The sequence below is a fragment of the Thunnus albacares genome, chromosome 11 (genome assembly GCF_914725855.1).
Source record: "Thunnus albacares chromosome 11, fThuAlb1.1, whole genome shotgun sequence".
NCBI classification, from domain to species: domain Eukaryota; kingdom Metazoa; phylum Chordata; class Actinopteri; order Scombriformes; family Scombridae; genus Thunnus; species Thunnus albacares.
The window spans coordinates 4,784,232-4,806,308 of record NC_058116.1 but is presented as its reverse complement, the minus strand read 5'-3'; the positions used below and the strand labels follow the sequence as shown (position 1 = coordinate 4,806,308).

At 41.1% G+C, this 22,077-nt stretch overlaps 1 protein-coding gene across 6 annotated transcripts in view; it reads right to left on the bottom strand.

Moving 5' to 3' along the window:
• Positions 1 to 38: 38 nt before the first annotated feature.
• The window catches only part of rnf17 (ring finger protein 17), a 26,562-nt gene continuing 4,523 nt past the window's right edge, over positions 39 to 22,077 (bottom strand). For 4 of the 6 annotated variants that reach the window (XM_044366502.1, XM_044366496.1, XM_044366498.1 and 1 more), the window contains 33 exons: positions 21,968 to 22,071; positions 21,055 to 21,223; positions 20,848 to 20,924; positions 20,436 to 20,510; positions 19,497 to 19,789; positions 19,267 to 19,356; positions 18,381 to 18,539; positions 17,700 to 17,871; positions 15,276 to 15,405; positions 14,616 to 14,803; positions 14,321 to 14,450; positions 13,912 to 14,074; positions 12,061 to 12,176; positions 11,742 to 11,859; positions 11,495 to 11,612; positions 10,958 to 11,215; positions 10,433 to 10,580; positions 10,105 to 10,217; positions 9,748 to 9,838; positions 9,488 to 9,615; positions 9,052 to 9,253; positions 8,726 to 8,837; positions 7,303 to 7,466; positions 7,030 to 7,149; positions 6,209 to 6,289; positions 5,381 to 5,503; positions 5,212 to 5,271; positions 4,683 to 4,793; positions 3,946 to 4,069; positions 3,395 to 3,530; positions 1,190 to 1,376; positions 754 to 892; positions 39 to 307 (listed from right to left, as the gene is read on the bottom strand). In XM_044366502.1, the coding sequence (XP_044222437.1) occupies positions 797 to 892; positions 1,190 to 1,376; positions 3,395 to 3,530; positions 3,946 to 4,069; positions 4,683 to 4,793; positions 5,212 to 5,271; positions 5,381 to 5,503; positions 6,209 to 6,289; positions 7,030 to 7,149; positions 7,303 to 7,466; positions 8,726 to 8,837; positions 9,052 to 9,253; positions 9,488 to 9,615; positions 9,748 to 9,838; positions 10,105 to 10,217; positions 10,433 to 10,580; positions 10,958 to 11,215; positions 11,495 to 11,612; positions 11,742 to 11,859; positions 12,061 to 12,176; positions 13,912 to 14,074; positions 14,321 to 14,450; positions 14,616 to 14,803; positions 15,276 to 15,405; positions 17,700 to 17,871; positions 18,381 to 18,539; positions 19,267 to 19,356; positions 19,497 to 19,789; positions 20,436 to 20,510; positions 20,848 to 20,924; positions 21,055 to 21,223; positions 21,968 to 22,071 (4,356 nt within the window). In that variant the 3' untranslated portion in view covers positions 39 to 307; positions 754 to 796. The remainder of the gene's footprint in view (positions 308 to 753; positions 893 to 1,189; positions 1,377 to 3,394; positions 3,531 to 3,945; positions 4,070 to 4,682; positions 4,794 to 5,211; positions 5,272 to 5,380; positions 5,504 to 6,208; positions 6,290 to 7,029; positions 7,150 to 7,302; positions 7,467 to 8,725; positions 8,838 to 9,051; positions 9,254 to 9,487; positions 9,616 to 9,747; positions 9,839 to 10,104; positions 10,218 to 10,432; positions 10,581 to 10,957; positions 11,216 to 11,494; positions 11,613 to 11,741; positions 11,860 to 12,060; positions 12,177 to 13,911; positions 14,075 to 14,320; positions 14,451 to 14,615; positions 14,804 to 15,275; positions 15,406 to 17,699; positions 17,872 to 18,380; positions 18,540 to 19,266; positions 19,357 to 19,496; positions 19,790 to 20,435; positions 20,511 to 20,847; positions 20,925 to 21,054; positions 21,224 to 21,967; positions 22,072 to 22,077) is intronic. The other 2 variants (XM_044366497.1, XM_044366500.1) reach the window with 2 other exon arrangements.

Sequence of the window (22,077 nt, the reverse complement as noted above, 5' to 3'; positions counted from 1 at the left end):
AAAGCTTCAAGTACTCAAAGAAAGCAGAAGAAAAGTTGGACAGCGATTGAAGACTTTAATCTGTAACCTTCATACAGACGAGTCTGTCTTACATGACTCAAATGACTTAAATGAGTAGAAAACAAAGTGCTTATTCAACAGAGCTCACTCAAACACAACAGCCAAACTTAAAACAATTCACTGCTCCACAGAAAAACTAACAAAGACAAGTGCAACATTTCTGGAAAATCTAAAAACTAAGAACAGCAGTTAAGCAGCACAAGAAAGAACTCAAGATGATCACAGAACAGGACGTCAGCAAGTTAACCTGGAGAGAGATGAAGGGAAGAACTTATGAACAAAAGCATGAATAACAAGTTTATTTACATTTTATTTAGAAAAGCAGCAAATCCTCACATTGGAGAAGCTGCAAATGAATGTTTGCCATTTTTACTTCATATATAACTTAAACTTAACTAACTTTCTCAACATACTTTTTCAGTCAGATATAGATTCAGTCAAGCTAATGTGATCTGAATTCAGCTGTTAATATGATGCCGTCTACTCATGATGCATGTAATGTATGGACAGTGATTTTTTTATGACAAGTGACAAATCGGAGGACGTACATTGATGTGATCGTTACAGATGTGATCTGAACTTAACAGTCAGACTTGCAGTTAAAGAACAAAGTTCAGAGAAATCCACATTTTGAAAAGTGCTGTGGTTAAATTTGTGTTACCGTGTTTGAAATTAAGCTGTACATGAACGTACATGAACTGTACCCAGCGGGTTGAGAGTCAGTCTCTGCTGGGCTTTACTCCAGCTCTGCCAGGCCGCTTCTCACCAGAGGCAGATGGACCAACTTTCCATCCTCGTTGTACAGCAGCACTGTGAGCTCTGGTTTCTGGGCCTGAATGGACAGCCAGGACACAGGACACTAGTTCAATACTGAATCAATGTCTCATGCTTGGTGAAAGGTCTGTGTGACAACCAGAGGTTAGACTGCAAACTGCACTAAAGACGCTTTTTTATTTTTATAGCTCAGCAAAGAAAATGTGTAATAAATAATAAGAAGGAACAGTACTAATAATCCTAATAACAATTCCATATTACTGTTATATTTATGATATACTGAATCAAATGACACTTATACGTCAGATCTAAATGAACATCAGTCAACATCATAAGGGCTCTTTGTGTTTCGTACCACAACAGAGGCTGTGATGTTGCTGTGTAACAAGTCGATCATGTCCATGGCAGCCTTCACGCTCCAGCCGGGGCTGTAGGGCAGCACGTCTTCCTGCCTGTTGACGCTGGGAGCCTTAAAGCCCGCAACACGAACCTTGAGCGCCCGCGACGGAAACCGCAGCAGCTCGGCAGGCATCTGACGCAGCCTGACAGGAAGTGACAGAACCAGAACAACATGAGGCTGAATTCACACCAAGTCACTGGCGAAAACGCCAGTCCTACAATTCATTTCAATGGGTGTGGTGCGTTTAAAGAGAAAGTTAAACCAGAATCAACTTTTGGAGAAATGCAACCTGACGTCATGCTGCGCTGGCCAATCACAGCCGGTGATCAGACTGATCAGAGCTGTCAAACCCTGCCATGAGGGAGGATGAGGACGTTACTAGGAAGAGTGGAGGACATTTCTCTTTGCTGGATAACGTTAAAAGTAAAGTTAGACTTTGCTGTCGCCTTCCCGACTCATTTTAAAAAATATGAGAGAAAAAGAGAGAGAGAGCAGCAGTGGTCGAGCAAGCTAGAGAGTTAATGAAGAGAGCGAGCAGTAGCAGTGAGAAAGCTGGTGAATGAGGAATAAGATGTTTTGTGATGTTTTCTGATCACACCATGGTCTGGGTGAATCCTCTTCTCTGAATGGCTGGCAGGTGTACATTAAAACTGTTTAATGTACACATAGTTTGGCTCAAGTTTAATTACCATTCTAAATTAATCCGCTACCCAACCTGTAACCATAGCAACATCAAAGAGCACAGTGTGTCCAGCCATAACCCACTGTTACAGCTGTAAAATGGTGGATAAATTGTTTTTAGCGTCACACAACTCCCACGAAACGACCTGTTTCACTATCAGAATTTGATCCATCTGGTATGATAACATTTAGGAAGTCTAGAAGAGCCGCATGATTAACGGCCAAACGGCCAGCGCAGGAATGTTGCCCCCAATGTGAGATTTAAAAACTCCATATACTGTGAAACACAGAGATTTATCTGGTGGTGATAGGCTTATCAGCACTGTGTGAACTTGTTTGGCAAAGGCTTGAATGTAACAGATGTTAATTTATATGTAAAAGTTCCACACTGCAGGTTTAAAATGATAGAAGAAGAGGAGGATGAGATTAATATGAAAAAGGCAACAAAATGGGCAGCTGATATACTGAGAGACTTTCTCTACTAAAAACAATAAGAACATTGCTTTGGAGACATACTCCAAAGCCTCGGTTCACGCTGGCAGCAAGTACAGTGTGACAAGTTGTCATGACAACAGTAAGCTCTTGCTTCATAACCTTTCGATTTTGAGTGCAAAACTTTCTCCAAAAATTTGCAAATGCTTAATTTTATATTGTAGCCAAACAACCATGGTATAAGTGGGATAATCAACTTGTACTTGTGCTTTAAATGGTTTTAACGCACAATGTGGAGGTGAAGAATCACCCGATACAAAGTGAAAGTATGGGATAAACGCCCACTTTTTTGATTATCCCTTGTTTCACACAACTCTGTGGGGGTGCACCGCATCGCCTGATTTGGTCTGAATACGGTCTTATACTCCTCTCTGGCAGGGAACTCCAGCACGGAGAGTTGGTGACACACAGAGCTTCTTTTCATGACTCCTGTCGTTTTCCGTGATATTAGTTTAATCCGGTGCTCCTGCCAGTTGTTTCACCTGCTTCCAGGTGGAGATCTGGTGTTACTTTCCTTATTTGTTGTCAGTTTCCCTCCTGACAGTTTGGAGGTTTGTTTGTCGGAGTGTGTCTGACTCGTTTGGGGAACTTGGTGTCGTCTGGATGGATTTTCTTCACTAGGACCTGTGACAGTGGAGGTTTAACTGGTGGAATGATTAATGTTATCAATAAAAAACCCGTCCTGTATGAGGAGTGTATGTGGCTGACACAGACGTATCCCCAGCTAGACCCACCATGCTGTCAGAAAGAAAGCCAGCAGTTCAGCAACATTCACACACTGCTGAGCTTCATGCAGGCTGTCTGTCCAAGGCGTTACACTTAGAGGAGTGTATGTTTTCAGTGATTTGTCACAAGTGTCTGGCTTTCAAAGCTCTCCTCCTGTCTTGTACTCTTTTTTTGGACATTTTTCTAGTTTTGAAATGAAGTTCTTACTGGAGCTGAATTATTTAAGTAAAACTGTCCTCCTGCAGTGTGTGAAGTTCATACTTGCTGGTGGGAAGAGTGTCATCGGAGCCAAAGTCTACATGTTGGACCAGGATCATGATGGGCTCCACACTGGTGAATTTCATCAGCTTGGCCCGGTAGTACTTCCCATCACTGTACTCTGCCAGACATGGACCGCCTGCAAACCACAAAGCAGAGTTAGGTCAGTCCACTTCAATGGACTCTACACAGAAACATCTGTGACACCAGTGAGGATCTGCTGTTGTCTCAAAATACAGCTGGCTGCTCAAAGTGACAGCAGCACATCAGATATTTCAAAATGTAACGTGATGGCGAGCCTGACTTCATAACAAGTATTGTCACGTAATATCATAATACTGTGAGAGAACATCTGTTTCCAAACACATTTAACTTCTTAATTTCTTTAGTGAGTAAAATTCAAATGTACATACATTTTAAATGAGCTGAAATTAGTTTCTTACTCATTGACCTTTTTTAATAAATGTGAGGCCAGTCATATGCTGATATGACAGCAGCTAAGTACATTTTTTCCATGGCTGGAAACACAGGCAGTGAGTAGAGTGAAATGTTACCCTGTGGGAAGTTGGTGAGTCGTGACAGACTGTCAATGTTTGCATTAATTCTGGCCAAAGCCTCATCCAGAGTCTCTCCATCCACCTCCACATCAGCTGTCCCCTCCAAAGGCCACAGGAACAACTGCAGGACACACACACACACACTAATATTTTATAGACAAAAGCATTTAGCATTTTACTGACACTTGTAATACCACCACTGTCTTAAAAGTATCAGTTCAGCTTAACTTATTTATACACTGAGCTGGTTTTATTAGCTAACATAGGAATTGAACCTGTATTAAACATTTTCTCTCTATATATAAAGAAAGGAGTCTCTGTATGTATGTTTGTCCTTCGCATATCTTGAGAACCTTTCATCCGATCTACTTCATACTTGGTGTGTGTATTGCTGGGGACACAAGGGAGTGCACTTTGGTGCAGTTTGGACACACGACGTTTAATATTAATAAACTTGGAATAAACAAGTGAACAGTGAGTTGCTCCGCAGCAGCGGGGCAGGGCTTCTGGGCTCTACAACTGCATTTCATGGTCAGAGCTGTGCAACCCTGCCATTAGAGAGACGAGGGGACGACATCTCTCTTCATTTGATTCATTTTTTTCTTTTGGGGATCAAGTTCACCTCAAATTGTTTTAACAGCATCCTGTCTTAAAAACACATCTGGTTAGTTCACGGTTCTACAGCATACCTATCAGATTTTTCTCATACAGAGCAATCTGTGGTCAGTAACTACCTCGTTTGGCGTCCACAGGTGCTTGACCCTGACCTGGAACTGCTCTCCCTCCTGAGGCAGGTTTGGGTAGATAAAGGGCCCCAGCATTGGCTCCTCTGGGTCCCTCAGACCCTTGAGACACAACATCAGCATAGATTTACTCAGCCTGCAATGTGTGCATATGTAGTAAAGATGAAACTCACCACCTGAAATATTTCACCCCGGGGCCATATATCAATCATATTCACCTCCAGCAGCGTCATCCAGGATGATTTTAACTGTTATGTATCCCCATCACCCTGCTTTTATGATTCCCTGGATTTACATGATTTACTTTATTGGTTTTTATTTGTTAACAGTGAGACTTTATACTGTCTATGTAGAGAGATGCAGAATTGGGTCTGCCCTCATTTACATTAGTTATTTGACTCAATATACATATTACCACTTTATGATTGATGTTGATAATGATGATACATGGTGCAACTATAAAATGTTATGGTTTTTAATTATAGCTGATAATATGGTTCAAATAATTAAACTACAGTACCTCAGTGTCAATGTCCCAGTCATCCAGGAAGGGGGCAACAGGCAGCACCGAGTGTCCCTGCAGAGAAACACAGGTTGATTGAGTCAATTACAGCAGCACCGCTACATTTTTTCTGACTCTGAAACCAAAACACACACATATACACACATACACACACACCCCTACACACCTTCTGTGCTATGGCAGTCCTGTCCATGGAGGCGTGTTCATGCTGACACAGGATCCTGCTGAGACTCAGCCCATCCAGAAAGATCTCAACAGTGAGCGGTCCCCTTGGGTCAGTCGGCAGCTCCTACCACACACACACATTAAAAAAAACAAACATATTAGGGGTCGCCTGGTCACCAGCTATGCCACTGGTCGAATAGTCAACTATAAAACCACTAGTCGATGCTGTGCACAGGTATCAACAACTGGTGGATAATATGATTGTAGCCAAAATCACCAGATTTGAAGTAGTTCATGTGTAAAACACCAAAGCTTGTGTATATATATATAATGTGTCACAAAACTGAGTACACCCCTGTGCAATATCATTAAAATGTTAAATTATTCAACGTGGTATCATTTTACCCAGTTGATGTACTGAATGATTGAGACTGATATACTTCCAATCAATGTATTAGAGGGCGAGGGATTGAAAGAGCTAGTTCAGTACCTTGAGCTTGAGTACATTATGCCATCGAGAGCTACAGTAGAATGGAGTCTCACTGATGAAGGGTGTGCTGACTTTTGTTGCAGTTTGTTCTTAAATACGGACCTTTCATTATAGTTTAATTAGTCAAACATTCTGTTTTTTATTATTAATTGGCTTAATTATTCTTGAGTTTTGTCTAAAAACAAATAAATTGTGTTAAATGAACAGGATTTGCAATTACTTAACATTTCAGTGATATTGACCAGGGGTGTACTAAGTTTTGTTATATACCATATTTACAATGTTTATGGTATATTGATTCAGGTGTGATACCACAATGTATTCACAGTGTAACTTTACCACGACTTGCATGTCCACACAGCGGCTCAACAACATCTCCCTTAGCAGCGCTACTGCATCCTGCTGCCACCTACCACCAACCTGAAGAGACAGAGAAGAAATGAGAGAAAATGAGAAAAGATGAGAAGAGGGTTTATTATGAACCAGAGAAAATGAGGAACCTATGGCACTACGTCAATAAAACGTTTATAATTAGAACAATCCTCTTCTCTTCTCACCCCATGAAGCCATGTGCAAAATGAGCACACAGACCGTACGCCAATAGTGTGTCCCAAATGTAATCATTCTGAACACAGATGATAACAGCTGTATGTTGTGTATGGAGTGTGGAATAGCTATAAACCTTTTTAGTGCTTAATTCTGATCATTTTAACATTGATGGATTAAAAATAAATTAAAACTACATTCTAATGTTTCAATAAAGCAAAAAGAATATTGTGTTATATTTGTGTCTTTGGTGTATTTTCTTACTGAATTTTGTGTTTTTTAAAGTTCCATCTTGGGATGAGCATCGTAAACAAGTTACGATGTAAATGTTGGTTCATGCTATTTACTCGTCTATAAAAATGTACAAATGAATAAATGAGTGAATATTTTTCAAGATTCAATATTAGAGAATATCAAAAAAGTAAATAAATAAAAAAATAAAACTTTGGCTCTATTCACTGGAGAAGACCATGAGATGTGACTGAAAGCTCTAAAAAGCTAGTACATGGACCTTTGAGTTTAGATTTTTTTTTTTTTTTAATACAAGACTTTTTCAGAAATTGTGGATATACTGACACACACACACACACACACACACACACACAGAGTCTTACAGGGTTGATGCGGTGCAGCTGGCAGGGCATACAGAGCTGAGGAACATCGTCACACAGCAGCGTGGGGTAAACATGGACCACTGGGATATTCTCCACCAGACCGTAGTCCACATATTGTACCTGTACACACAAACATAAACAATAAAGACGTATTACAGATATCATATTACTGTTCCAGCAAGGAAGAGCTTTTAATTTGCTGCATGTTAACAGTTAAGCCGTGTTAGGTATCAACATCTCTTGGGTGTGTGTGTGTGTGTGTGTGTTCCTGACCTTGACGTGTCCTCCCAGCAACTCCAGCAGCTGCCCTCTGTACCACAACATATCAGGTCCGATGACGGCACAGCCCTGGACGAACTTCCAGGTGTATGGCTTCTGTCTGGGAAGTGTCTTCATGCTCTGCTGAATCCTCTCCCTCAGCTGCTCCAACTGACACTCTGACACACACACATAGACAGCATTTACTTAGAGTCTAGTTTCATCCACTGTTTTCCTTTATGAATAGTAACAGCATCAGAGTCAAGATAATAAAGACACACTTTTTTATTTTATTTTCTGTTTCACTAACACAGTTGTGGACAAAAGTAAAGAACATGTACGTCATGGCAATCTTGAGTTTCCAATGATTTCTACAACTCTTATTTTTCTGTGATGGAATGATTGGAACCTTCATACATTTTGGTTCCTTAATAAATTTATTACATTTCTTTTGGAAACATGACAAAATATGCTGAGTTAAAAATATACAGTACATACAGCAACTTGAATGATCAATTTCTGTGATGTAGAAAGTTGTCTCAATCAAATTTGCTTTGTGGCATGGCACCATACCTTCCGTCAAGCATGGTGGTGGTGGTATTATGCTCTGGGTGATTTACAGAAAGTAAATGGAATGATGAAGGAGGAGGATCACCTCCAAATTCTTCAGGAAAACCTAAAATCACCAGCCAGAAGGTTGGATCTTGGACGCAGTTGGGTCTTCCAATAGCACAATGACCCCAAACACACATCAAAAATAGTAAAGCAATGGCTGAATCAGGCTAGAATTTGGGTTTTAGAATGGCTGTCCCAAAGTCCTGACTTAAACCCCACTGAGAACATGTGGACTGTGCAGAGGAACAAGTCTGTGTCAGAAGGCCAACGAATTTAGTTGAACTTCACAAATTCTGTCAAGAGGGGTTGAAAGATTCAATCAGAAGCTTGTCAGCAGCTTGAGGGAGGCTACTAAAAGCCTGATTGAGGTGAAATGACCAAGCGACATTTAAGCAAATATTAGCATTGCTGTCTGTATATTTTTGACCCAGTAGATTTAGTCACATTTTCAGAAGACTCATAATAAATTCATAAAAGAATGCTTTTTGTGCTCCAATCATTCCACTGGAAACTCAAGACTGCCATGACACACATGTTCTTTACAAGTGAATGAAAACGTTTCACCACACCTGTATGTTTGCAGTTCAAATGAACCTGTGTTGTTCTGTGAAGATCCATTAATATCTTGTCTTTACCAGTTGTTTTTATCAGAAATACTGTTTCTCATGTTTTATATCTTTTGCAGCTATATAAATTATTGTTAATACTGTGTGATGGACAGATTATGTTTTGATCTTTGTTGATATAATAGCATATACTGTAGTTTTCAGAAAAGCGAGTGAATCTGATCATTAGCTGCGTGACAGTGAGCTGTGATGTGCACCTGCATTCTGTCCTCTGGCATAAATGAGGCCGTCCTCTCCGATGGCAGAAATGGTCATCTGGATGTGACCGAGACACGGCAGCTCTGGGGGAAGGTACAACTGAGTCTTCACCTGTACACACACACATACACAATTACAACTTTGATCATTCATTTACCTATAAATCACATCTATTGACATACACGTCTCCATATTTTTCTATATGTTTTAGTTAAATTCAGTAGATTCACAAAGACTAAATGCTGTACCTGTAAAGGACAGCCAAAGTGGCTGCTTCTTTATGCATTTTCTTTCTTGCTCAGAGAGTGTGTGGGTGTGTTTTCACCTTTTCAGCAGACATAATGGTGCGGGGAGCTGGTTTTGGAGGGGTGGGAGTGGAGACGAGTGAGGATGGGGAGGGGACAGGAATGATAGCAGGAGCTGGAGGAGTAGGAGTATTTTTTTTCTCGCCATCGGAGCCATCTGCTTGTGTCTCGCCTACTGGAGACTTTGCATCAGTTTCTTTGGATTTTTGAACGACAGTCTCCCTGCAAGAAAATAGAAACAAACACAACAAACACTGACATTAGGCTGACACTGACCACTGGCACAAAGTCCTGGCTATTGAACATATGGTGATAACATGAAAATACAGTGTAAATCTCAACAAAATCAATCAATTTATTCAGAGCTGTGTATTAGTGACCAGAAGAGAGATAGTCTGAATGAAACAAACAAACACAAACACACATACACACATACACACACAACACCACACTCACACCGACGCTGGCTTCCTCTCCTTGAGCGCGAGGCCCTCGCTAGCCAGAAAGTCTGCAATGCTGACAAACTGTCCCATCCTGTTGGAGCAAAACAGAGTGACGGGCACTGGACGCTCATCTTTCAACTCCTGGACAAAGAGAGAGGAGAAACAGACACAGAAAGTAAGTAATTACAGTAACAAAGAAAAGAGGTGCATGAAGGAGAGCAAAGAGTCAAATGAGTGAAATAATGAGCCATAAGGACAGAAGCAAGACCAGACCTTGATAGTCATAACAGCTGAGGCTCCAGTTAAGTAGTAGGAGATGAAGTCGCATGCTGTGGCTGTCCAGGTGGATCGGCCTCCCGCTGGCCTGATGGAGAAAGAGAGTGTGAGGGAGGAGTGAAGCGTCTAAACTAATTACAATCCAGTTGCAAATTCCAGCAGACAGCAGTTACAACTTTCCAGTCATTACCTTACAAAATGAAAGGCAGCACAGTAGACACACACAGTGGGCGTTTTACTTCCATCATGTACGACACTCTGCCTCCTTAATCACTGTGAAGTTTATTATTAACAGTGTGTTCATGTGCCTCTGTGCATGACTAAATACAGTGTGTGTGATAGTGTGTGTGTAACCTGATGTCAGTGAGAGTGCACTCCAGTGCCAGTGAACCTATCAAGGAGGACGGCAGCGGCCGCAGGTTGCTGACGTGCAGCTTCACCTTGTTCCCATGGTCACAGCGAATCACCTGGTACAAGACAGCAGAGAGTCAGAGTCACTATTATTAATTCAAACGAGCCACTTTTTAGTGGATGCTTTAAAACAATGTCTTTTACAGTATAATGGGTACCTACCTGTCAATAATTCACCTGCAATCTATTTGCAAGCCAGCATATTTTCATGAAATCAAAACAAAAATATCAAATATCACTAGTTTCAGAACAACAAAAACAGGTTTTATACCTCAGCAATGTTACTGGACGTGACGTCACAGCAGATCTGTCCTCTCTCCCAAACTCCATTAATGTGAGCAGCACAGTACATGTCTGCCTTCCACACCACGTCTTGGGGCTCCATAGGCTCACACTCCTTCTTCACGAGCTCACACATGCTGGAAAAGACAGTTGGGTAACATCCTCAAATTACTTGCTTTGTCCAACAGCAACATTTAAAAAGGCATTTCATTCACAAAAATATAAAAAAAATACGATCAGCAATTCTTTAACCTGCAAACATTTGACAAACTGCTTACACAATTAATCAATAGTCAAAATTAGATACATTAGATTAGTAGATGGACAGAAAATGAATAGACTCATTGTTTCAGTTCTAGTAGTAGGGGCTGCATTTCTCAAAGTGGTATTGACAGTAAATACTGGGTTTGGTAGGGAAAAATAAAGACGTATCTGATGCTTGACTGGAAGAAGAAGAAAACGTTTTCTGTGTCAATATTTGGGTTATTTAAATGATTTTTGCTTAACTGCTGACCTTTTCAGTTGAGTGTCGTACTGGGTGAACTGGACGTAGAAGCTGCTGGGTGAGTTGACGTGGCTGACTCTGACCTTCAGGTCTTTGAGCTTGGCAGATATCTTCAGATGAGGCATAAACTCAAGTAGCTCCTCATCCTGTTCTCCAGTGATGTTTTGGTCAGGGGCATCAAGACCCTCCGTGGCAGAACCAAGCTCAAGTGGTGGATCCCATACGGCACGGTCATCGCCAGGGGGCCTGGGATCCCTGGATTTAAGTCTGCAGGATTGAAGGAGGATTTGGATGAGATTGTGCAGGAGGGTCAAGGGTCAAAATACAGGTGAGAGTGAGATAGTAAACAAGAAAGAGGTGGAGGGAAGGAGAAGAAAATTATTTTTGGCATTTATTGGTTTAATTGGATAGTTTGCAAGTGCAGAGAAACAGGAAAAAAAAGAGTATGACATGCAACAATCTGGGGTGACCTGGCAACTTGTGGTGACTTTTACTCACTAACTCTTAGAAACGCATGTTGTAAAAGAGACTCCAGACAAATCTCACCTCTCTTTGAAGCAGGCCAGCCCCTCTGTGACCAGCAGCTCAGCTATATTGGCTACTGGCCCATTCAGGCCGCCATCAAACAGTCTGACTGGCAGAGGCTCAGTCTTGGGGACTCTTCCTGGAGGGGTACAGGGAAGAAAATACAAAATGCAACAAAACACACAGACCACACAATGGGTTTTGGTGACGAGTGAGTGCAATAATAAAAATACAAACTTGGCGTATGACACACACACATACAATGTACCTGTAGCCACAATAGTGACCAGTTTCTGGTGAGCCAAGCTGATGAATCTCTTGGTGCAGGCATCACCCCAGGTCTCTCCGTCCAGAGGAAACACATCTGACAGGCAGCAGTGGATTGCCTGGAGAAAAGAAAATGTAACATTTCAACACGAGCCAAGATGAAAAAAAAAAGGCAGAAAAAACATGATTCTTCTATGAGGAATTGAAGCCAGGACTGTCAAAGTTTAATAGTACTCTTAAAGGCCTACAATAGGTGTAGCTCATAGCTTTCTTAACCCAAAAACAAGTATCAGTTGACCAATCAAATGCTGTGCTCTCACCATGGAAGGGAGGGCAAAGAACTCATCCTTTATCTTCCTCAGGTCACTGACTGAGAGGATTTTCTTATTTCCAAAGTCTACATATCGCACCTCCACTTTCCTGCCCCCTGGATGACCTAAACACACACACACAGAATATACACCAGGGTTATTTTAGTGAGCTAAATCTCTGGTTAGTTTGTGAAGTACCCTTTTTGCCAAACCACAATGATAGCGGCTGTCCTACACAGCACTCATTTTTTGTCTCAATCTCTGTAGCAAATCTAAAGATTAAATACATCTTATCTTTACATCTTTGGGAATTATATGCCCTATGACTTCTTCTTTCTTCCTCTACTATTTTAAAATGTATAAAAATAGGTACATTTACATATTTTACATGAAGCAATACTGTAACCTAAAAGGAGTTCTGTATAACGTAATGAAATCTTGAAATCTAATAATGTTGGAGGAGCTAGATCAAGATGTTATCTAAAAACAAAGAGTGTGTGTACCTGTCCAGGGACCGCACATGGAAATGAGCTAACAGCTAAATCTGGCATAAATCATCTCTTCTCATTTTGAGATGAATGTTTTTTTGTGCATGATCCTTGTCTAATAAAAGGAAAAAAAGTTGGTACAATAAAAAGGTACTGTGAGGGAGCTGTGTGACATCCCCCTCACTCACCATGCAATTTGTGCTATATCAAAATTATATTCTTTGGGTCTTGATGTGTATTTTGCTGTAGAAATTGCTTGAACAACTCCAAAAATATTTCCACTGAACTTTATCAAAGGCTTCCTCTGTATCCAAGGCTGAATTGCCCTGTTAGTGTCCTTATCATGCTTTCTCTTTGCCTCCAGGAAGAATGCCCACTGCCTGTTATTTTCTAAAAAAAAGACCACAACATGCCTCTGGGAATGGATGTGCTAGCACACTTGTGGCCCAATACACTCCTGTATGCATTGACACAGTGCTTGAGGCTCTTTGTGGTACTCCCTTTGAGCCCATCAAGTGTAGATATGAAGTTTATTTCATACAAGACTGTACTTTGTGCTTTGCAAAGCAGGTGGCGAGCCTCGATGCTCTGTCTGTGCATCCCTCTTGTATCCAGTTCACTTCAGATAGTTTCAAGTTTGCATTAAGCATGAATGCAGTACCAAAGCTTATCTCTATGGCTTTTGAGCTATTGAACTTTTGCATCCAAGGAGCAGAGGAGGTTGCATTTTGTCCTGCAAGCGTGTGATGTACCTAAGTAGACCGCTCTCAAGGTGTGTGTTTATGTGACCAGTTATTTGTCTGTTTCCCTGCGAGGGGCAAATTCTGTTCATGCTCTGCTCATTCTGTTCTGTCTGCTGGGTCTATGATGCACTCGAGTGCCAGAGGTGTGTTTCTGGTTCAGTAGCTGGTCTGTGGGGCCGATATACAATACATGTCCCATACTATATGTGTTGTAGCGAGGGACTGACTGACAGGGAACAAAATGACTTTCACTTCTGTTCCCTGAAGGAGAGGAACACCTTACTGGTCTGCTTCACAGGTGGGCTCAGTGAAGAGCGGCTACTGAACTGAGACTGTGAGGTCCAAAGGTCATCTGCCTTTGAGGTGTGATATAAAGGAGTCTTTTGTCAGGCCACACACGGTACTTGTGTTGTACCTCGTTCCTTTTCTTCAGGGAACAGAAGAACATTGATTTAGCTGATTTGTTGCTGTGACAAAACCAGGCAGCATCCAGTAGACATTCTGAAGAGAATTTCATGATGTGGATATAGGTTGAATCAATATTGCATTACTCTAATAATCAATACCCACTGGTAAAACATTTGTTCAGTAAAATTGCTGAAAACTGTGACATCCACAAACACACTCACCTATGACCTGAGCTCTGTACCACAACTTGTCTTCAAAGCGGGCAACACAGGCCTGTCCTATGACAGGGCAGTAAACACTGAGGTCGTCCTCTCCAGCCACTGTTGTCGCATTGTAACAATCCTGAAGCTTGGCTGAGAGCAACAAGGACTCCATATTATCAACCTGGTGAGAAAGAGGAGGAAGAGACATAGAGAAAAGAAAGAAAGAAAAGGATTTATTTTTGTTTTAGGTTTTTATACCATGTTTTACTGTCCTTAAAATGTTAAGCTTTATGGACTGCCTGATTCCTTGTAGCACACAAGTGTATTTCTATTGTGAATTTAAATTATGTCCCTGGCATCTGAGCCTAGATTGACTACATTATACAAATAATGTGTGTGTGTGCTTATTTATCAGCATGTTTAGTACCAGCTGGATGTGGAAGTCAGCAGGGTTGTTGATGTGGGACACCACAGCGTTGAGCTCTGTGTTGATCTTGGGATAGTTAGGAGGATAGTACAGCAGGGGCCTCCTGCCCAACGTCACTGGAGAATAAAACCTTTTGGATTTAAAATTTTGGAAAAGCACAGCCACAGTTAAACCACTTCAGTGGTGGGGCTGAAGTGGATTCAGTTTAATTCAATTCAATTACATCAGACAAATACCAATAGTAATAAAAGTGCTTGTCAGAATTTTTTCTAGTAACTTGCAAATGCACATGTACCTGGCCACTTCAATGAAAACAAGGTATTCTCTGACAGAGATGGGCACATCGCTGGACTGGTCCATGGGAGCTTTCCTCAGGTCCACCAACAAAGAGTCTCTGTCCTGACCCAACAGCCGCATCTCCACTGCTGCAGAGCCAACCACACTCTGAAATTCAACCTGTGCCTCTTTACTCCAGCCCTTCGTCTGAACACACACACACATACACACACACACACACACACACACACACACACACACACTTACAGTAAACACACATCCTGCTGCTACTACAAATGTTGCTACTATGTTTGCAATAAAATAAATCAACAATAAATATATAACATTCAGAAGGCCTAAATTTGGGGCAACTGGACTTGGACTTTAGATTCTAGAAAACATTTCGCTTCTCATTCAAAAGGCTTCATTAGTTGCTTCTGAGAGGTGAAAAACGTTTCAAGAATCTAAAGCCAGCCCAGCTGCCCTCAATTTAGCCTTTCTGGAAATACCATAACCTGGATGACTGAAAATCTTCAACACACATTTCAACTGTCTTTTAAACTTAAGGGCTACCATATGTTCGCTTTCTCTAATACTTCCCTCAGAGAGGGAACTTTTTATTATTTCAGCAAACACAGATACTATAATATATACAGTATATGAATCTCAGTAGTTCTACCAGGTCATAGGGGACGAGGTCTTTGAGGGAACATCGGATGGCCTGAGGAACAAAGTGACCCAGGTCCACAGTCATCTTCTTCAGGTGATTGTTCACAGCCTTCAGTGAAGACTCGGTGGCCCCGTCCTCACTGAAAAAGTTGTCAGACAAGGGAGAAGGAGAAGGGTGTTTTTGAATAACTACATTTGTATAGCGTTCAACTAAAATAAGTAAAAAGCTTCACAATCTAGATAACTGACAACAGGTCAGTTAAGTATTTATGCTGCACATATATTTATGTGCAACTTCTCAGATTAAATCGGCATTTATAACAAAGCCAGCCAAGAACAATGGCCGACTAATTACTTTAAACTGAGGTCATACTGGAGATAATTTGCTGATATACTTTAGTAATAAGGCTCAGTATGGAGAGTGCAAGAAACCACTGCTTACTCAAAAATTTAATCTTTTTCAAGCTCGTTAATATCAGTGTTTGCCCTATATTCATTCTGCAGCAGTGATGTGCCGCTGCTAAAATTTCACACAATCATTAATATCAATGGACTACTAATGATTTTCACTCACACACTGTGCGAGCATGATAACACCCTATGTTTCCATGGAATCATTTTGAGTCATCGACTAGTGCATCAAATCCCAGAATCCTCCCTCTCCTCATTCTTCAAAAGGGCATCTATGTGAAAGGTGCTGTTATAAGAGTAGCATAGCTCCTTGAAGAAATAGGGCAGTGTGTAATGTGTGTGTGTGTGTGTGTAGCGAGTGTGTGGTTGAGAGAGTTGTCAAGTCAAGTCAAGTCAATTTTATTTATATAGCGCCAAATCACAACAGAAGTTGTCTCAGGGCACTTTTCACACAGAGCAGGTCTAGACTGTACTCTTTAGTTTAAAGAGACCCAACATTCCTCCATGAGCAAGCATTTGGCGACGGTGGCAAGGAAAAACTCCCCTTTAATGGGAAGAAACCTCAAGCAGAACCAGGCTCTAGGTGGGCGGCCATCTGCCTTGACCGGTTGGGTTGAGAGAGAAAGAGGGGGGGACACAGAAGTACAGCAACAATAATAATAATAATAATAATAAAAAGAATAATAGAAATATGACTAATAATAACAACAATAGCGAGCGTGGGTGGACCACGGCAGCACGGGGTCCCTGCAGCCACAGTCCACGGAAGCCCACGATCCATAACCAGGCCGTCCATAGGAACCTGTGAGACCAGAAAGCACAAGAACTCTGGGGGAGAAACCAAGTTAGTAAAATGTATTAATGGTACATGAACGCATACAGATGGAGAGGAGGAGGAGGAGAGAGGAGCTCATGGGAAGTTCCCCGGCAGTCTAGGCTTATAGCAGCATAACTAGAAGCTGGTCTAAGGCAAGCCTGGGCCGGCCCTAACTGTAAGCTTTATCAAAAAGTAAAGTTTTAAGCCTACTCTTAAACGTAAGAGGGTGTCTGCTTCCCAGACCCAAACTGGAAGATGGTTCCACAGGAGAGGATCCTGATAGCTGAAGGATCTACCTCCCGTTCTACTTTTGGAGACTCTAGGAACCACCAGTAAGCCTGCATTCTGGGAGCGCAGTGTTCTAGTGGGGTAATAGGGTACTATGAGCTCTTTAACATATGATAGCGCCATTAAGGGCTTTGTTGGTGAGAAGAAGGATTTTAAATTCAATTCTAGATTTCACAGGAAACCAGAGCTAGTTTTAGTCAGTACACGTGCAGCAGCTGGAGAGTCTTTAGAGACTTGTTAGGGCAGCATGATAAGGAACAGCAATAATCCAGCCTAGAAGTGTGGACTAGTTTTTCTGCATCTTTTTGAGGAAGGATGTGCCTGATTTTTGCAATGTTACGTGGATGAAAAAAGGCAATCCTTGAAATTTGTTGTATGTGTGAGTTTAAGGACATATCCTGATCAAAGATAACTCCCAGATTCCTTACGGTGGTGCTGGAGGCCAGAGTAGAGCCAGCAGCAGAAAAGTAACAGTGAAGGTGAGCGGAGTAGAGGAAAAGGTTAGCAGTAAGTTCTCTATCTGGCAGTAAATGTATAGTAGAGGCTACAGTGTGTCAGTTGAACGCTGCAGCTTCTCAAGACCAAGAAAAGTCTCATTTGTTGTTTCCCCAACTGCAGGAAAAGTTAGCGACAATGCGTTAGCCTAAACTGACCAGGCTCACTGAAGGTAGGCTGCTATTAATTTAACTGTGAAGCAGGCAGTGACGCAGCAGTGAGGATACAGTTCTGGATAGTTGACAGAATGAAAGCAGGTTTGTTTCTATGGCCCCTTAGTGTTCCAGAGAGATTGTGGTCAGACATGATTGCATACAAAACGCGTCACTTAAAAATGGCTTCTGTGCTTGCCTGAGTGAGGCAGCATTTTCAACATGTGGTAAACACTGCAGCGTATAACTTCTGTCCTTTTTATTTGTGTACCTCTGTATGGTGATAGTCTTAGTGAGGCCATAGTCGAGGAAGAAGACTCGGACACTGGCCAGCTGGGTGACTGGACAGGCTTTCACAGCCTCCCCACAGTCATTCTGGATGACTTCAACCACACTGGCTCGGCACCAAAGCCCCTCCTTTGACTTTACAAAGACTGTGGAGCCTGGAAGTGAGCAGATAAACAAATGATTCACTCCATGCTGAGAGTAGAGTGTCAACGTGATGTACTCTCCACATTATCCAGGGAGAAAAGTGTGAAGAAAAAGGTGAAATAATGTTAATGTAGTAAAACAAAGTCAGCAGCAATTAGTCAACATTTTATTATTTATCAATTTCAGCACAAACAGACCAATTAATTGATCCATTGTCTATACAGAGCTAAGACACCTAATTAACTTCTCTAAATTTGCTCAATTTTTTTAAACTATTTTGTTTCAGTAAATTCAGGCAACATTCCTGTCAAAACATCAACATTAATTAGGTGAAAGCTTTGCCTTTAACCACTTACAACATACATTTTCATTGCTTTAACCTGATGATTCCAGGTCTGGATCCTAAACCAGCCATTTGGAAAGCATATGATTAAACCCATTGTTGAAAAAGATTCTCCTCATTTTTCCATCATTTTGAGGACACACACACAAACACACACACACACACACAAACACACACCAGTCTCAACTGTGTCACTGGAGGAGAAGCAACAACTATCTCTGCAGCATTGGTGGTAGATCTTCTTAGACAGGATCTCACTTTCCCTCCTCTCAGCCACATAGCGGACATAGAAGTGACTGGGATTCACAACATGTGTCACCACCACCCACTGGGAGACTAGGAGAGATGAGCAAGGAGAATGAGAGGGGAAGGAACAGTGGTAGTGAGTAGATATGGCTGCAATAATGCACACATGGGGGAAAATGTTGTCTTCAAAAATATCTATTCTTTCATATATCAACAGTGAAAGGAAAAATGTCAGAAAATATTTGCTGGCAAACATGTTTTATTTGCTACAAATACTTAAAGACGTACCACCACTTTCAGACAAGTTTAAGAAAACCTTAGACATGATCACAGGTCAGTGTTTTCTTTCTGTAAATTACATTTGAAAAAGCATCAGTTATCTTATAGACAAGGACCAAACAAACACATACCAAACAGCATATGTATGAAATGGAAAATGGAGTTAATATCATCTCTAGCCTTACAGAGTGAGTCTGTTCAAAGAGACTCTTAAAGAGTGTTCTGTCATTGTTTGAAGCCTTACTGGAACTAGGTTAGCAAGTTTCTACCCATCGGTTTTGTTTGCTGTTGGGTGCTGAGCAGGTAGTGCATAGTGGGTTTTTAGAGCTTTTTCCCTGAAAACAGCTGCCTGGTGTGGCCAAAAACAATGCTATGAGACTGCTGAGAGTAAACCAAAACAATAAAGTTGCAGCCGGACAGCTAAACAATGCTGAAACTCCCTATACAGCTGTGTAAAGCTGGAGGGGGGCTGCAGAGTCGGTGCATCACTGTTTGGTTATAACCATGATATAACTATACGACTATAGCCTCTCCATACCATTTCTCTTACTGCCAGGCAAAGGATTTTTCCTTCTCCTGTTGATTCTCAATTTGTCATTGGCCAGCTCGGGCCCAGTGGGAGGGAGAGCTGCAGATAGATTCAAAGGGTTAAACAAAAACAGATGAGGCTTCTCTTCTGTCTCCATCAATAACAATTTAATGTTCTGATTGGAACTGACGTTATTTCAGTGAAGTCAAACAGGAAAAACATGATAAAGCCACACATACCATGCTCTTGTCCCTGGTCTAAAAGCTCCTCAATGATAACGTCTGGGGCTCCAAGGTCTGAGACAGAGCTGTGACGAGACAGGTTGGACCTGCGGCGAGGTCTTGGGCTTGGGGAGGATTCTCGTGATGATAGACTGTTAGTTCCCAGGCTCTCCTGGTCCTGCTTTTGCCGGTTGGGGGGTCTATTGTGACCCAGAGGGATACAGCTGCTGTTTCTGCCTTCTGCATGTTGCCAGCGGGAATTTCTGTTGGAGATGCCCGGCTGGTGGTCTTTGAGTGGAGACTCGGAAAAACTTGGAACAACAAAATGGAACAGCAAGAGGCAAGCATCAAGCAATCAAGCATGCTATTTAATGTAATATTGATTAACAGATACTGCTGGAGAGAGTACTGCTAGTATTATTTTCCTGCTGATCAATGTTTTTGCACTTCAACCTCAACTTAAAACATCCTGAAATCATTTAACATATTGTACAAAACCAAGAGTATCTTAACAAAAAGACTGAATACGATAGATGAAACTGGACACTTTGTTAACAACGTGATGATACACATGATCTTATTTAAAATGATCAAAAACAGTGCTTCAATTGCTTTGAAAAATGAATATTAACATAACAGCTCTTTTTACAACTTGCTTTATTCTAAAACACGTTCAAATGTAATTTAATCAACTGCCATAAAGCTTCATTCAGAAGTAAAGGTAAACATCTATAGCAAGTTTTAAGGTAGAACAAGACATTTAAGGTAGAATCAAGACAACATCTATCACAGGAAACAGCATGTCTTTAACAATACTAATATTAATCATCATCATCATCAATTGCATTTAAAGGTGAAACCTTAAGAGACAGATGGGAGAAACTCTCCTCATGGCAAGTTTCTTCCCCAGATCCAAATCAATCCAAATAATATAGTGAACTATATTTAAGGACTCACTGCCTTGGGTTGCTGACTTCCATCTTCAGAGACAATGCCAGACTCTGGTTCAGACCCTCTGACTGGAAAACACAGCTAGAAAATACACAAAGGTACATACACACAAATTCAATCAGAAAGTATACTATCAGTCAAACCTGTCACTAAAGCTTGTCAGGTTCCTAAACTTCATGCAACTACAGCACAAAGAAAAAGTACAGTGTAGGTAAAATGTACAATTTAAGCTGTCTCTGTTGTTATCATTATAAGCTTTACTGAATCAGGTAATAAGAGGGACCTGAGTATAGAATCTGAGCACAGTATTTATGCTCACGTTGGCAGAAACATCACTGATAGAGGAGCAAAGACTGATATTTAAGGTCTAACACAGTTAGTGCAGATACAAACAAACAACTAGCTTAAAGTGACAAACCTCATTCCTGAGCCTAGAGTAATGCACTTCATATCAAAGGACTGGTTATCCACAGGTGCCTGCAGAGTCTCCAGAACCTATCACACACACACACACATATACAGTATTACCAGTATTTGCTTGTTGTTTTATATTATCTGTTATATCTGCATTGTGTGCTTATTAGTAAGTATCTGTTGAATTGTATTGAAGCTTAACATTGCACACCTTATCCAGGGTGCAGTACTGCTCCAGGAAGGGGACGCGGCGTACTTCCCTGGCCATCTGCATGGCAATCTCCAGGGCCTTCATCCTCTCCTGGACACGGCACACCTCTGACTGGCTGGCGGAGAATTTTTCCTCCAGTTTTGTGAGCTGATTCAACTGCACATCTTTCCTATTGGAATTACAGACATCAAGACAAATGTTGCTTTACATACTTTCCTCTGAGCTAGCCTGACATCCAAACAGTTTTCCCTCATGTGCTAAGATTGACAGCTTGGATTGATTCAGGAGCTGTTGTTGACATAGGCCTGTAAAACTCATTAAACTATGTGTATTGGGTTATACAAATAATCTTAACTTGAATTTCAAACAGATGGTGTCAATTTAAAAATCATTCATGGTTTGCTTTATTTGACAGCTCCCTGGAAATATAAAAATGTATAGAAATGGGAGGAAAGGTTCAAGATGGCAACTTGATTCTTTCAACAAACGTCATCATTCCAAAGTGTTCCACAGAACTGTCTCCTTCCTCACTTGCCCTAAATATTGACTTGATTTGATACAATCACCTGCAGTTTGTAGAAAATATTCATTCCTGTAGATATGTTGTAATCTTGGGCGTCTAAACAGAGAATGAAATCTCTGTTCTTGATCAACACAACATAGTTGAAACATTTGCCAGATTATTATTATTGTTGTTATTATTATTATTGTTGTTGTTATTATTAATAACAAGCTTGATTGTATATTGTTTATTTCTCCATTTGATTTTCAAGAGAATTTAATAATTTTTAGATATAATGAAAATCTAAGAAAACATAAAAATATAATACAAGACATTTTTCTTGAGGAGAACACAGGATGTCGTTACACAGTTCTTACTATACGAGTACATTTTGATGGTTTATGTCCGTACCACTTTTGGACAGCATATACAGCCTTGTCTGCAGCCTGCTTGATCTCCATCACCAGTCGAGCTCGCTCTCTTTTCACCTGCTCTGCCAGACCCGTCGTCAGAGTCTGCAG